General features: G+C 44.2%; 1 protein-coding gene across 1 annotated transcript in view; it reads left to right on the plus strand.

Moving 5' to 3' along the window:
• Nucleotides 1–377: 377 nt before the first annotated feature.
• The window catches only part of LOC307120412 (uncharacterized protein), a 59,698-nt gene continuing 44,720 nt past the window's right edge, over nt 378–15,355 (plus strand). Inside the window, exons 1-4 of the mRNA XM_079807432.1 lie at nt 378–698; nt 1,299–1,432; nt 3,808–3,906; nt 4,015–4,119. Coding sequence (XP_079663558.1) covers nt 1,374–1,432; nt 3,808–3,906; nt 4,015–4,119 — 263 coding nt within the window. The 5' untranslated portion in view covers nt 378–698; nt 1,299–1,373. The remainder of the gene's footprint in view (nt 699–1,298; nt 1,433–3,807; nt 3,907–4,014; nt 4,120–15,355) is intronic.

Consider the following 15,355-nt stretch of genomic DNA (forward strand, 5'->3'; position numbering starts at 1 on the left):
CCACGTTTTAAACCTGTCCTTTTTTTTAAATTAAAAATACAGAAACAAGTTTTTAACAAAAGTTTTTGTAATTTATGTGTAGCTATTATTCACAAAGTGCCTGCTATTAAACTAATGTCAATAGGCTATATAGCCTACTTTGTTTATGTTTGTATTAACTGAAAGTGTTTTGTAGATAAACGCAGAATATTCACCGTCCAGAAGTAATGAAAAAATAAAATAAAAAATAAAACAAGACTTCATGTTAGCCTACTTTAGGGTTCAGGCTAATAAAGATGGAATGAAGTTAAATTACTTCCAATTCGGAGGCACCCAAACATCTCCTAGGCAGATGTTCTTGCATAGGCTATTAAAAAAATACAGTTTGGTGAGGAAGTAGGATAGTCTGTCAATTCTCATATGAACACATCTCATTATCTTTGCCGGCGGCATGATTGCACTTGATAGCTAAAGACCTGACCAACACAAATTATTCAAGGCACAGAAATTACGCATTCTTAAGCTTTAAGGCATAAAAATGAGGATGTTAGAACAGCCAGTCAACGTTTAACCGTTTACAGGCATAAAAGGTCGTAAATCAGCAACACAGTCTGGCTGTTACCAAAGGTCTGTGGAATCGTACCACGTGATGAGCAGTAACGGGGAGAAAAAGAAACCATTCTGCACCTCGTTTGCTCCAGACCGTCGAACTGCTGCAAGTAAGTTTTAAAACGTCCTCGATTACAAGTACGTTAATGAGCAGGTAATGTTTCTTTTTTTTTTCAATGAATGTATTACGATGCTTTTTAAAAATGGCCTTCCTTTGATTTAAAGCTGATGTTTTGTGATGATGCGAAATCGAAAGCATTCTAACGGGAAATCAGACCCTTACAGGCGGGTAAACCCACGCACGCGGTCGATGTCTTTTGGTTTGTATCAAAAGAGAAGTAGGCCTATCATGAAATAAAATGTTTCAGTTCCCTTAGCACGATAACCTATATTTTTTCAAACATTCAAATATTGTGGTAGTATTTATAATAAATAGTCTACAATAAATTCTGAGACTGACGTAATTCAAAATGATGTGCTGAAGAACTATGGTTCTTTGGTGGATAAGGAAATATGAGTGTAAAATCATATAAAACTGCAATAGCCTACATATTCAGTTTTTCCTATTTGAAATGCACCTAAACACGACACAGTTTGGTTACACCAAATGAAAATATTTGTTTCAGAGCCCATGTTATGTTTATGCAGCTTGTTTGTTACCAACTCAACACATAATTATATTCACCTCATAACATTATTGTCATGTCCAGGTCATGCTGAGCAGCTGAATCCTTTAACACAAAGATCCAGTGCTGATCTGTTTTCAATGGCAGTTTAGCTGCTGTATGTCAGAGGAGCGAGGAAAGGACTCTCTCTCTGAGATGAGTCTCTCAGAGAAGCAGAGGTAAGTCTGTTTTCACCATAGACTGTAAAAAAAAAATCACAATCTTACTGAAGTGGCAAAATTGTAGTTAATTTTAGTTGTAGAGTATATATCAAGTTTTATGATATATATATATATATATATATATATATATATATATATATATATATATATATATATATATATATATATATATATATATATAGTATGTATATGTATATATATATATATATATATATATATATATATATATATATATATATATATATATATATATATAAATATATATATAAATATATATATATATATATATATATAAATATATATATAAATATATATATATATATATATATATATATATATATATATATACAGGGAGTGCAGAATTATTAGGCACGTTGATTTTCTGATCATATTTTTTTTCCAGGCACATTTGACCAATTCCAAACCACAGTAATCCTAATAACTACTATTTATTTAGTATTTAATAATGTATAAGTGATATATAATTGTTCATGAAGGCTGGAAATGAAAAACACCTTATATTCAGGTGTGCAGAATTATTAGGCATGTTTTCTTTTACAGATAAATTGAGCCAAAAAAGAGATTTAACTCAGACTGAAAAGTCAAAAAGTATTAAATGCCCATGAGAAGGATGCAATACTAATGCAATACTAGACATTGCAGTTAAGGCATGACCATTGGACAGTGAAATGCTCGTTGGGTCAGCAGGGTCAGACAAAAACAGGTGGTGAAGAAAAGACACATATTAACCGCAAAAGAATTAAGAATTAAGTTGAAGAATTAAGGGTGAAACCATCAGGAACCCTTTAGTCTCCAGCGCCACCATTTTCCAAAGCTGCAACCTACCTGGAGTCTCCAGAAGTGCAAGGTGTCAGGATCTCAGAGACTTCATTTAGGTAAAGAATCCTAAAAAATGACCCCCACTAGATAAGAATCACAAGCTGAAGTGTTGTAAAATACACGAAGAAGGTTTTTTTATAGGCTTTATGGACAGATAGGTTGAGAGTGACTCTTGAAGGACCAGCACCACATCCTCTAGTACCACTGTTTGAAGAATTCATCTTCCAGAATCTGGCAGTACGTTTTGGGAGTTCATTTTAGTCCATCCTGAAGTCCGTTTTGCAGAGATGGACTAAAAATGAACTCCCAAAACGTACTGCCAGATTCTGGAAGATGAATTCTTGTGAGTAAAACACCACATGTGACCAGCACCACATCCTCTAGTACCACTGTTTGAAGAATTCATCTTCCAGAATCTGGCAGTACGTTTTGGGAGTTCATTTTTAGTCCATCTCTGCAAAACGGACTTCAGGATGGACTAAAAGGAACTCCCAAAACGTACTGCCAGATTCTGGAAGATGAATTCTTCAAACAGTGCTACTAGAGGATGTGGTGCTGGTCCTTCAAGAGTCACTCTCAACATATAAAACCTATAAAGCCTATAAAAAAGCAGGCTTCATGTATTTTACAACACTTCAGCTTATGATTCTTATTTAGTGGGGGTCATTTTTTAGGATTCTTTACCTAACTGAAGTCTCTGAGATCCTGACACCTTGCACTTCTGGAGACTCCAGGTAGGTTGCAGCTCTGGAAAATGGTGGCGCTGGAGACTAAAGGGTTCCTGATGGTTTCACCCTTAATTCTTCACCTTAATTCTTAATTCTTTTGCAGTTAACAGGTGTCTTTTCTTCACCACATGTTTTTGTCTGACCCTGCTGACCCAACGAGCATTTCACTGTCCAATGGTCATGCCTTAACTGCAATGTCTAGTATTGCATTAGTATTGCATCCTTCTCATGGGTATTTAATAATTTTTGACTTTTCAGTCTGAGTTAAATCTCTTTTTTGGCTCAATTTATCTGTAAAAGAAAACATGCCTAATAATTCTGCACACCTGAAAATAAGGTGTTTTTCATTTCCAGCCTTCATGAACAATTATATATCACTTATACATTATTAAATACTAAATTAATAGTAGTTATTAGGATTACTGTGGTTTGGAATTGGTCAAATGTGCCTGGAAAAAAAATATGATCAGAAAATCAACGTGCCTAATAATTCTGCACTCCCTATAATATATATATATATATATATATATATATATATATATATATATATATATATATATATATATATATATATATATATATATATATATATATATATATATATATATATATATATTAATGCACAGTTATAGTTTGTGTTAAACTGTTTACACCAGTAAACCTCTTCAAATAAGACTAAGTACCATTTCAGTAAAATCTTTCTTTCTTTCATTCTTTCTTTCTTTCTTTCTTTCTTTCTTTCTTTCTTTCTTTCTTTCTTTCTTTCTCTCTTTCTCTCTTTCTCTCTTTCTCTCGTGTTATTAGGGAAAGATCAGACTCAGAGGTTTCCAGCTCTGAGTCTGTGAAGAGTGACCAGTCGAAAGGGGATGTACCATATTTCACTGAAGAAACATCTACCAAAAGGTATTTCATGTGTTTCTCGCTGTTGGTCACACATAGAGTATGTTAAAGTATTTCAGTATTTATCATAAAAACTTAAAAATGTTTTTTTTCATCACCTTGTGTCTTTAGTGAAAGATCAGATTCACCTGTATTCAGTTCTTTGTCTATGAAGAGTGATAATTCAAAAGGTGACGGACCAAACTTCAGTGAGAAAACACCATCACCTACCAAAAGGTATTTAATGTTCTTGTTGTTGGTCACACAAACTGTCTCAAAAAATGTGAAGAGTTGTGTTTCTCAAATTTACAGCCAAAAATTAGACAGTTGGTTTGTCAAATATTTGTCCAAGTGTTCAGTTCATTATAACGTATTGTACTTGTCACTAAGAGAATTGACCGAGATCATAAATATGAAGTTATCAAGCCAAAAGCATTAGAAGAAACTAGGGGAAGAGAGTAACTCAGTCATACTCAATAGAGTCAATAGAGAACGTCTCGGTTACGTATGTAACCCTCGTTGCCTGGAGAAGGGAATGGAGACATACGTGGGACGTATCCGACGAATTGGGATCACTTCTGAGAGCCCCTATCAGCTTCGAGTGTATACAGAATAGGCAAATGGCCATTGGCGTGCGAGATTTGCATCTGGCGCTCCGCCCCGCAGAGCTGGTAAAAATCCGGAAGCAGCACACTTGTTTTTCACTGAGGAGTCGAACTAGTGACTCGGTCCTGTAGTGATCAACCGTGGCGACGGGAAGAACGTCTCCGTTTCCTTCTTCAGGAAATGAGGGTTACATACGTAACCGAGATGTCCGTTGGACACAGCCACGGCTGTGCCACTTCCAGCACCCCTGCCTGAGTCCCTCTGGACCCTCACCTTTTTCTGGGCAGGGAAGTCACGCAAGGAGAGTCACTGCTGCTCTTCCGCAAGACCCATTCAGCAGGTATTGGATAACGCTGGGAAAGCATGCCCACTTGCCCTACTGAGCCTGGTGCCAGATGCTTCGCCACATCTGAGCGCCGTATGGTGGTGGAGGAACTCACAGGGTACACCTAGCTGGGGAACTCGACTGGAGTAAAAAAGCTGACTTATCCGGTACATGAGGAGGGGAATGGCGCAGCAAGCCGACACAAGAACGGGCACTTCGGTGTTACTGGCTGGTTGAAGCGAGCACACGGGTAGATACCGGTTCTACACAGAGGCTATAGAATCTAGCGAACATGTTAGGTGACGCCCAGCCCGCAGCTCTACGTATATCTCTCAGCGAGGCGCAGTGCGCCAGTGCCCAGGAAGAGGCAACACTCCTAGTGGAGTGGGCCTTCAAATCCTCTGCTTGGAGACAGCCTTTCCCTTCTGCTGGCCGGAAGGGAGTAGTGGGAACCTTGGGCACGTATCCGGTCAATGAATTCCAGGCATGATTCGTTGGCTAAAAATGCCTGTAGGTCCCCTCCCTCTTGATGGAGGCCAATGCAGTCAGGAGCAGTGTATTCCAAGACAAGATCTTTAACTCAGCTGACTGCAAGGGCTCAAATGGTGGTCTCTGGAGTGCGGTCAGCACCAGTAATAAGTCCCAAGAGGGTATAGAGTGAGAGCGAGGCAGATTCATTCTCCTCACTCCCCTCAGGAACCTGACGATGAGATCATGCTTCTGTAAGGCCTTGCCATCATCCATGTTGTGATGTGTGGCGATAGCAGCAACATACACTTTAAGGGTGGAAGGAGACAGCCTTCACTCCTACCCATCTTGCAGGAAGGAAAGCACTGAACTGATCGAACATCTTTGGGGGTCTTCCCGGTGGGAAGAAGACCATTTGACGAACAGGTTCCACTTCGGAGCATAGAGGCGCCTCGTATAGGGGGCTCTAGAGCAAGTGATGGTGTCTACCACAGCCTGTGGTAGGCCACCTAGAACCTCTGCGTCCTGAACACGGACCAGACATGGAGTTTTTTTTTAGAGGTCCGGACGCGGGTGCCCCGTCCCTGAGTCAGAAGGTCCTTCCTCAGAGAAATGGGCCAGGGAGTGGCTGTTGCGAGGAGCACCAGTTCTGAGAGACACACTGCCGCTCGGTCCTCAGCCAGCCGAGAGGTTCTTCCTCGCGGTGCCAAGCGGTGGTACTGGACGCTCGGTTTACGGCTCGATCCTCCTCCACCCCCTGGCGGCCGGCGGTGGCTCCTCCTGTTGAGGGCAGCCGGCAGCGAGACCCGTGCACTCCCTGCCCCTCCCCTACACGGCGGTGGGATACAGGCTCTGGCCCACGGCGAACGCCAATGACTCCTCCGTGCTCCCTCTAGGACGGCAGCCACCCCACCTCGACCCAGGGGCACGGCAGCGAGCTCTCCGTCCCACCGACCTTCATCCGCTCCAGCACCACCACCTGGGGCAGCCCCTCGCGGTCTTCTCTCATCCGCGCTGCCCGAACTCCTCAGCACCGCGATCCCCCTCAGCAGCGAGGGCTCTTCGACAGCATGTCCCTCCTTCCTCCCGGGCTTCGGCACCACTGTAGTAAAGTTTGTTCGTACGGGAAGAAGGAAGCGGGAAACGGCGAACACTCAACAAGTTCAATCAAAAATAAACACAAAATAAAATGGCGGCGGCAGCCCCTCACGGTCGACTGCCGCCTACATACAAAAACAAATAAACACAAAATGAAAATAAAAGCTGCAGCCCCTCACGGACGACTGCAGCACACACACATAACAAAACGTAACTCAAAACAACACAAAATCCAGGCCTGGTCCTCTCTCTTCCTTCACTGTCGTCGCTTCTCCTTTATACTCCCTCACTCCTCCGTGAGACCCGAGATCGCTGCAGCGCGCAGCTGGCGCTCATCCCCACTGATGAAGCGCGCTATCAGGTTGACCGAATCCAACTCCATACCGAGAAAAGAGATCCTTTGCACGGGGCAGAGTTTGCTCTTCACCCAGTTGACCCGAAGCCCCAACTGGCTGAGGTGACTGAGCACCATGCTCCTGTGTTCGCACAACTGATCTCTGGACTGGGCTAATATTAGCCAGTCGTCGTTGAGGTAGTTGAGGATGCGAACACCATGCTCTCTCATGGGAGCAATGGCCGCCTCCGCGACTTTCGTGAAGACACAGGGCGACAGGGACAGCCTGAAGGGTAAGACTTTGTACTGATATGCGCGTCCCTCGAACGCAAAGCGCAGGAACAGTCTGTGTCAAGGGAGAATCAAGACATGAAAGTACGCATCCTTCAGGTCGATCGTTGCAAACCAATCTTGGGAACGGATGCACCTGAAGATGCATTTCTGCATTAGAATCTTAAACGGCAGCCTGTGCAGGGACTGATTCAAGTATCGCAGGTCCAAGATTGGCCGTAAGCCACTGCCTATCTTGGGTACAATGAAGTACGGCCTGTAGAAGCCTTTCTTCATATCGGCTGGAGGGACCGGCTCTATCGCGTCATTCGCCAGTAGGACTGCGACCTCCGCCCGTAATACAGGGGCAGCCTCCTTCAGCACGGAGGTGAAGTGGACTTGGGGGGCCGCCGGGGGAACTGAATTGCATAGCCGAGTCTCATAGTACGGATGAGCCAGCGAGACGGGCTGGGAAGCGCCAGCCAGGCATCCAGCAACCGTGCAAGCAGGACCAATGGCACAACAGACAGGGGTCTGTTTGTCCTGCGGTCGTAAGGTGTTTTCATAATTTACAGGGGCTAGTAGTCAGTGATTTTATTCTCATCTTAATCCAGAATATCAGTGTTTTTCTCCCACCACCACAGAATTAGCTCCTGTTTTTAGACAAACAACAAGGTTGTGTGGTAATTGAATTACCGTCCGATTCCACAGTTTTCAAGAATATACCACTCAAAAATTCACTGTTTATATCCTTTTTGGCCACTGCAGAGCACCTTGTGGTTGCGCTTTGCTGTAATTTGGATGCATTTTAAAGATCTAGACTTTTATTACTGAAATGCTGGCAAGTATTTACAAGAGCAAAATATTTAATCACCGCTCAAAAAAAAAAGCACGAAAACATTCGAAATGGGCCATTATAACGGCAGCGATTATATATGTTAAAATCCAGCACTTACTTTCTCTTTGTTTATTCTTGAACACTCTTCAGCAACACAAACAACGGCTCCGAAGTGAATGACAAGTGTGTGCTGCATCCGCTTCCGGATTTATACCTGCACTGTGGGGTGGAGCGCAAGATGCAAATCTCGCACGCCAATGGCCATTGGCCTGTTCTCTATACACTTAGAACTGATAGGGGCTCTCAGAAGTGACCCCAATTTGTTGGATAGGTCCCACTTACACCGAACGTGACTGACTGAAAGGGTATTAATACTTACCTGTACACTGTATATACACTGCAAGTGTTATTAGAAGGCAGAAATGAGATTTTCCAGAGTCTAAAGTCCAAAAAGGGATGCAGGATATAGTTAGCTTTTATTGGTAGTTCATATTGTGGCAGAAAAAAACACTTTTAAGATGGATAAGACATGCCACTGCTGGTAGTTGCGGTGTTAAAGTACAAGTAATATTAAAAAGAAAACTTGGTTGATCAAACAAAGATGAGATGAGACGATGCAAAGCAAAAAAAATCTATATATTTTATATCAATATACTTTAATAAACAAATCAAAATAAAGATACAAGTGCAAATAAAGATACAAATAAAGAACACAAAATGCACAAGCAATGCCAGACAAAGAACAGCACAAACTGAGGGTTACATATACAGAGCAAGCTTATGATTAAAATAAGAAACAGGGGTGTAAAATCAATGAAACCATGACAACCAATGAAAACATACTTGGTAACCGGGATAACCAAGGAAACACAAGAAAAATTGAGAAGAGAAAAAAAAAGTCCATGAAAATAAAACCAACACTGAATGTGACGGTATACAGTATCTCACAAAAGTAAGTACACCCAGGGGTTAAAGTGGGCCGGAACGGTCCGGAACTACGTTCCAGCGCCTCAGATAAATGAATAAATAAATAGATTCAGCGGTCGTAGCGTGAGAGGAGCTGGATCGTCTCATGCACAGCACTGACAAACTGGTTCGGTGCTTTCGCCGCTCTATTAAAGTGATAACGAGCACCAGGCAGTCACTTTATCCATTTGAATACAAGCGCAACATCATAAAAGCTCTGTGGCAAAACTAGCTGAACAAGGAAGTAAGTGTTGAGGTAAACTGCCTACACGACTGTAGCCTATGACATGGCCGTAGTTGTCGGATGTCGCTATGATGTCGCTGTGACAGATAATCTACAGCCGACTAACATGTTTTTAAAAACTACTATTAATTTTTTTTATCTTAAAATGCACATATATAGATCAGAGAAATCAAAATTTTCTTGGGGGACCATGACCCCCGACCTCCCCTAAATAGCTCAAATTTGGGATCTCACTGGTTTTAACTCCTTAAGGCAGTTGTATATTCTTGAAAGTTGTAGCTGTTTCTGGAAACCTGTTTGCTTTGACCTGCTTCGAGAATTTAACATTTAAGCTCACATAGTAATTTTTATAGCTTTATTTAATGATTATAAAGCATATTTGTTTATGACCTGTATATAGGCTATTTATATTCATTTTAACTAAGTGCCTATCAGTGATTGATTAACTAAAATGATACATGTGTAATTGATTAAGTGTATAATAATTACATAAATGATATCTAAATCATCCAAAATTATTATTATTATTATTATAAATAATCATTGTAAAAAGCCAGAGGCTTCAGTCTTTAAAAACCATTTGCTCTGTAGTGACCTTTAATTTTGAGTAGACACTTTAATTACAGCTGATTGGTCCAATTTCAGTTTGAGATCTCTTATCCAGAACATAACCTGCCCTGGAGCAGGTTAGCCTTGGAGCATAAGTTACTATGGAGATGAACACTACTAAAAGCCAAACCACTTTAAAACCCAGAATTGGCACAAACTAAGCTTAAACATATCTGGCTAGCCAGCTAAACCGGCTTCATGGTATAGGCCCCTGGAGTTAATCTGTTGCAGCCTGGCATATTAATATATAGTACTTAATATTACATTTGAATATTCAGACAGTATATATTCATTGTACTTAATATTAAAATGTAATATTCCGACAGTATATACTTATTGTATCTCTGTACTTTGACGATTTATTAAAAAAAAGGAGAATATATATATTTCTGTGGTAGAAAACATTGTGGCACCAAGATCAGCTACTATGGGGCCCCAGGGCCCTACTTAATACGGACCTGTGGAGTTAAAAGGATAAATCAAGTCACAGTACCAGTCAATATGGGAGCTACTTTGACTGGATGTGAGAATAGCCACAATATTTGGACCGTTGTTGTTTCTTTTATTTTATGATACACAAAACCTTTGATTCTGCATTTTGATATTTGACAGGTCTATTTAGGTTTTGATTTACTTCTGTTGTAGTTGTGTCCAGCCATTTCTGTCCCATAATTTGGTGGTCAGCAATTTTAACATCGTATCGTGGCGAGGGTGGTCTTTAACAAGCCGAAGAGAGCGCACGTCACGCCTCTCTTCATCAGTCTCCACTGGCTGCCAATAGCCACTCGCATCAAATTCAAGACACTGCCTTCAAAGCAACCACTGGCTCTGCACCAATATACCTAAACTCGCTTTTTCAGACTTATACACCCTCCAGGAGCTTACGTTCTGCCAGTAAACGATGCCTTGTGGTGCCATACCAAAGAGGCATGAAATCACTCTCACGGACCTTTTCCTGGACCGCCCCCCCCCCTGGTGAAATGACCTGCCTATCTCAATTCGAGCAGCCGAGTCTGTAGCCATTTTCAAAAAACAGCTAAAGACACATCTCTTCCAGCAGCACCTGACCAATCAAGAATAGCACTTAACATTCTATTCATTTTCTGTCTGTCTAATTTATTTAAAATAATAATAATAATAAAATTAAAATAAAAGTTCTGTCCTGTGTGTTCTGTGCTAGATTAACTGAGACTTATTACAGCACTTGCATACTGTTGCCCTTGACTGTTCTAGTTGCTTCTATTGCTCTCATTTGTAAGTTTCTTTGGATAAAAGCGTCTGCTAAATGACTAAATGTAAATGTAAAATGTAAATGTATCGTCATCATATCAGTGTAGATGTAGATAGACCAAAATAAAACCATTAAAATATCAAGTAAATAAGTATTGTGATACTTGGTGCCACAGTGACAATCTTATCCCGCAGAGTATTGCTATGCCACGATACTCAATATGTTTTCCTACGCTGAATAATTTTTCCCTGTTGCACCTACACAAAATTTGAGGGTTCCCCCACCTGCCAAATCCCACTTTAACCACTGAGTACACCCCTTACATTTCAGCAATCATTTTAGTCATGGGACAATACTATAGAAATTAAACGTATATATTTTAGAGTAGTCGGTGTGCTGCTTGTATAGCAGTTTGTATAGCAGTTTGACATATTTACTGTCCTCTGAAAATAACTTAACATACAGCCATTATTGTCAAAATAGCTGGCAACAAAAGTGAGTACAGTGTCAAAACATCACGGAGCTGCTGAATGTTAGACACATGGCGCTTCTCCACCTTCCGCTTGAGGATGCCCAACAGGTGCTCAATAGGGTTCAGGTCTGGAGACGTACAGTACTTGGCCACTCTATCACCTTCATCTTCAGCTTCCTCAGCAAGGCAGTTGTCATCTTGGCGGTGTGTTTGGGGTCGTTATCATGTTGGAAAACTGCTTATCTGAAGAGAGGCCATTATCTTGTGCTTCAGAATATCACAGTACATGTTGGAATTCATGTTTCCCTCAATAAAGTGCAGCTCCCCAGTACCAGCAGCACTCATGCAGCCTCAGACTCATGCATGCTACCACCACCTCGCTTGACTGTAGGCAAGACACAATTTTCTTTGTACTCCTCACCAGGGCATCACCACACATGCTAGACACTATCTGAGCCAAACAAGTTTATCTTGGTCGCATCAGGCCACTGGGCATGGTACCAGCAATTCATGTTCTTGGACAGGATGTCTACAGCAAATTGTTTGCGGGCTTTCTTGTGAGCCAGCTTCAGAAGAGGCTTCCTTCTGGGACGATGGCCATGCAAACCGAATTGTTGCAGTGTGCAGCGTATGGTCTGAGCACTGACAAGCGGACCTTCCGCTTCTGCAACATCTAAAGCAATGCTGGCAGCACTCATGCTTCTGTTTTTTGAAGCCAGCTTCTGCACCTGACGCACAGCACAAGGTTTTCCGAGAGGAACCCATCTTGGAAAACCTCTGTGTGACCCTAGCCAATGTACTATAACTCAGATTCAGGGTGTTACCTATCTTCTTATAGCCTAGGCCAACTTTGTGGAGAGCAACAATTCTAATTCTCAAATCCTCAGAGTTTTTAGCCATGAAGTGCCATGTTGAAAATCCAGTGGTCAGTATGAGAAAATTGTACTCAAAGCACCAGATTTTACCTGTTTAATACAAGATACACACATTTGTATAGTCCTGTCAAGCAGACAAAAACTGGAATGTGACAAATAGGACATGTGGCTTTGCATGGTTAAACAACATACCGTTGTTCCCTTTCGTTCAGTCACTACGACGTAACGTTAGTGACTAACGAATGGGGGTTTCGCTTAGAAGCCAATTACCTTCGAGGAATTTAACAGCGCCCAATGGCAGTGCCAATGCCATGGGCATGCGGAATTTGCATGCGTAACTCCGCCCCACATCGTGGGTATATAAGGAAGTGGTGTGAAGACGCGTTCCAGCGATCTCACATTGCCTGCCTGCTGATCTGTGCAGTGATCTGCAACAGCTTTGTGTGTTTTCTGATGCCCCATTCGTTTTGTTTACACTCCAGATAGCAACGAGATGTCGATCGCCGCATCTCAAGGTGGCCTAGAGTCCTTTGGGGATGACGATTAGGCTGCGCTCCGCCTTCGGGCGTGTCAGGGGGAAAATCCTTCCGCTGCTGGCCCCCGGGCCACGTCTGGGCCAGTCACGCTGCCTCGCTGCCCCACCCAGGGTACGTCTGTGGTTCAAGTGACCCTGCTGGTCAGTTCCTGGGAGCCCGGCTACAGCTTCCGGGACTGTCCACTGGGTCACGAAGACCATCAGGCTCGGCTACGCGATTCGGTTTGCGCAGGCTCCTCCCTGCTTTTGGGGAGTCCGCCTATCAGTACATATCAGTACGCGGTCCTCCCATTCGAGCTAATTCTGTCCCCTCGCGTCTTCACGAAGATTGTCATGGCAGCCCTTGCGCCGCTCAGGCAGCTCGGGTTTGCATCCTGAACTTCCTTGATGACTGGCTCATAATGAGTCACTCTCGAGCGCAGGTTTGCGAACACAGAGACCTAGTGCTCCAGCACTTAGCCCGTCTGGGCCTTCTGGTCAGCTGGGAGAAGAGCAAACTTTGCCCCGTGCAGAGGATCTCTTTTCTCGGTATGGATATCGACACGGTCGCCATGTGCGCGCAGCTTACGAGCAAGCTCGCGCAGTCTCTGCTGACTTGCCTCCGTCGAATCGTGAGCAAGAGTATGGTTCCACTGAAACAATTTCAGAGGCTCCTGGGGCATATGGCATCTGCAGCCGCAGTGACGCCGCTCAGATTGCTACATATGAGACCGCTTCAGCACTGGCTTCGCGATCGAGTCCCGAGACGCAGCTGATGAGCTCTCACAGTTTCAGCCACTTCCTGGAGAATGGAGACTCCATCCCCAGACGGTCCAGCTGATTTGGGAACAGTTCGGTGACACACAGGTAGATCTGTTTGCCTCCCACAACTCTTCCCATTGCAACCTGTTCTATTCCCTGATCGAGGGCACGCTCGGCACGGATGCACTGGCGCACAGCTGGCCGCGGGGCCTATGCAAATATGCATTCCCCCCAGTGAGCCTTCTCGCACGAGTACTGTGCAAGATCAGGCAGGACAAGGAGCAGGTCATGTTGGTCGCCCCGTATTGGCACGGCCAGACCTGGTTCTCAGAACTGCTACTCCTTGCAACAGCCCCTCCCTGGCCTATCCCTCTGAGGAAGAACTTCCTCACTCAGAGACGGGGCACCCTTTAGCACCCGCTTCCCGGATTTTGGAGCTACACATGTGGCTCCTGGACGGGACGTGTCAGGTTTGAGTACCCTACCACCTGCGGTGGTGGTTACCATCACTTCCGCTAGGGCAGAGTCCACGCGACATGCCTATGCATTGAAGTGGAACCTCTTCGTCACCTGGTGTTCTTCCCGCTAAGAAGACCCCTGGAAATGCCCGATCCGGTCCGTGCTCTCATTCCTCCAAGGTGAAGGTTGTCTCCCTCCACCCTTAAAGTTTATGTGGCCGCAATATCTGCCCACCATGATCTCTTGGGGGACAAAAAGGTAAGTCAGCACGACCTGATCGTCAGGTTCCTGAGGGAAGCAAGGAGACTGAATCCTCCTCGCTCTCCTCTCGTACCCTCTTGGGACCTCTCAGTAGTTTTAAGTGCTCTGCAGAGGCCTCCCCTTTGAGCCTTTGCGGTCGGTTGATATTAAGTTCCTGTCGTTGAAGACGGCACTGCTGACCGCATTGGCCTCTCTTAAGAGGGTAGGGGACCTGCAGGCATTTTCGGTTGACGAAGCGTGCCTGGAATTCGGACCGGCTAACTCTCACGTGATCCTGAGACCCCGGCCCGGATATATGCCCAAGGTTCCCACCACTCTGTTCCGAGACCAGGTGGTGAACCTGCAAGCGCTGCCTTTGGAGGAGGCAGACCCAGCCTTGGCATTGCTCTGTCCAGTACGTGCTCTCCGCACTTACGTAGACAGGACGCAGTGTTCACGACCTTAGACCAGCTCTTTGTCTGTTATGGTGGAGAGCGGAAGGGAAGTGCTCTCTCAAAGCAGAGGTTGTCTCACTGGATTGTGGACACCATTGTTTTGGCTTACCAGCAGCAAGATCGACCATGTCCCCTTGGGGTTAGGGCCCACTCCACCCGGAGTGTGGCCTCCTCTTGGGCTTTAGCGCATGGCGCCTCGCTAACAGACATCTGCAGAGCTGCAGGCTGGGCGACACCTAACACATTCACCAGATTCTACAATCTCCGAGTGGAGCCAGTGTCTGACTATGTACTCGCCTCTACTAGTGGCCGGTAATGGACCAGGCTCAGGTGTCTTCGCTTGCTTGCCATTCCACTCCACGGACTGGATACATGCGATTATTTTCCTCAGGTGAGCTTCCCCAAGAGCCCTGAGTTCCTCCAGCACTGTCGACGCCGACATCAGTTCAGTCTGCCTTTTCGAGCCCAGACCCTCATGTCCGGCCAGGTGCCCCGTGTGCATAGTTCCCCTCCGGCGACCTCCACACATGTATTTCCACCGTAAGCCTCCTCAGTGAGCAGGTGTCTTTCCCTTGGCAAGTCCCTGCCATCCCTGGGGTTAAAAATCCACCCTCTGGCTGGTACCCCAGAGTTCTTCCATATGCAGCCCTCAGCGGGTCATATGTGTACTCTCTAAGTCCTCCCTACGGATAGGCATTTTTGGCATA

Source organism: Gobio gobio (assembly GCF_949357685.1).
Source record: "Gobio gobio genome assembly, chromosome: 24".
In the NCBI taxonomy this organism is placed as follows: Eukaryota; Metazoa; Chordata; class Actinopteri; order Cypriniformes; family Gobionidae; genus Gobio; species Gobio gobio.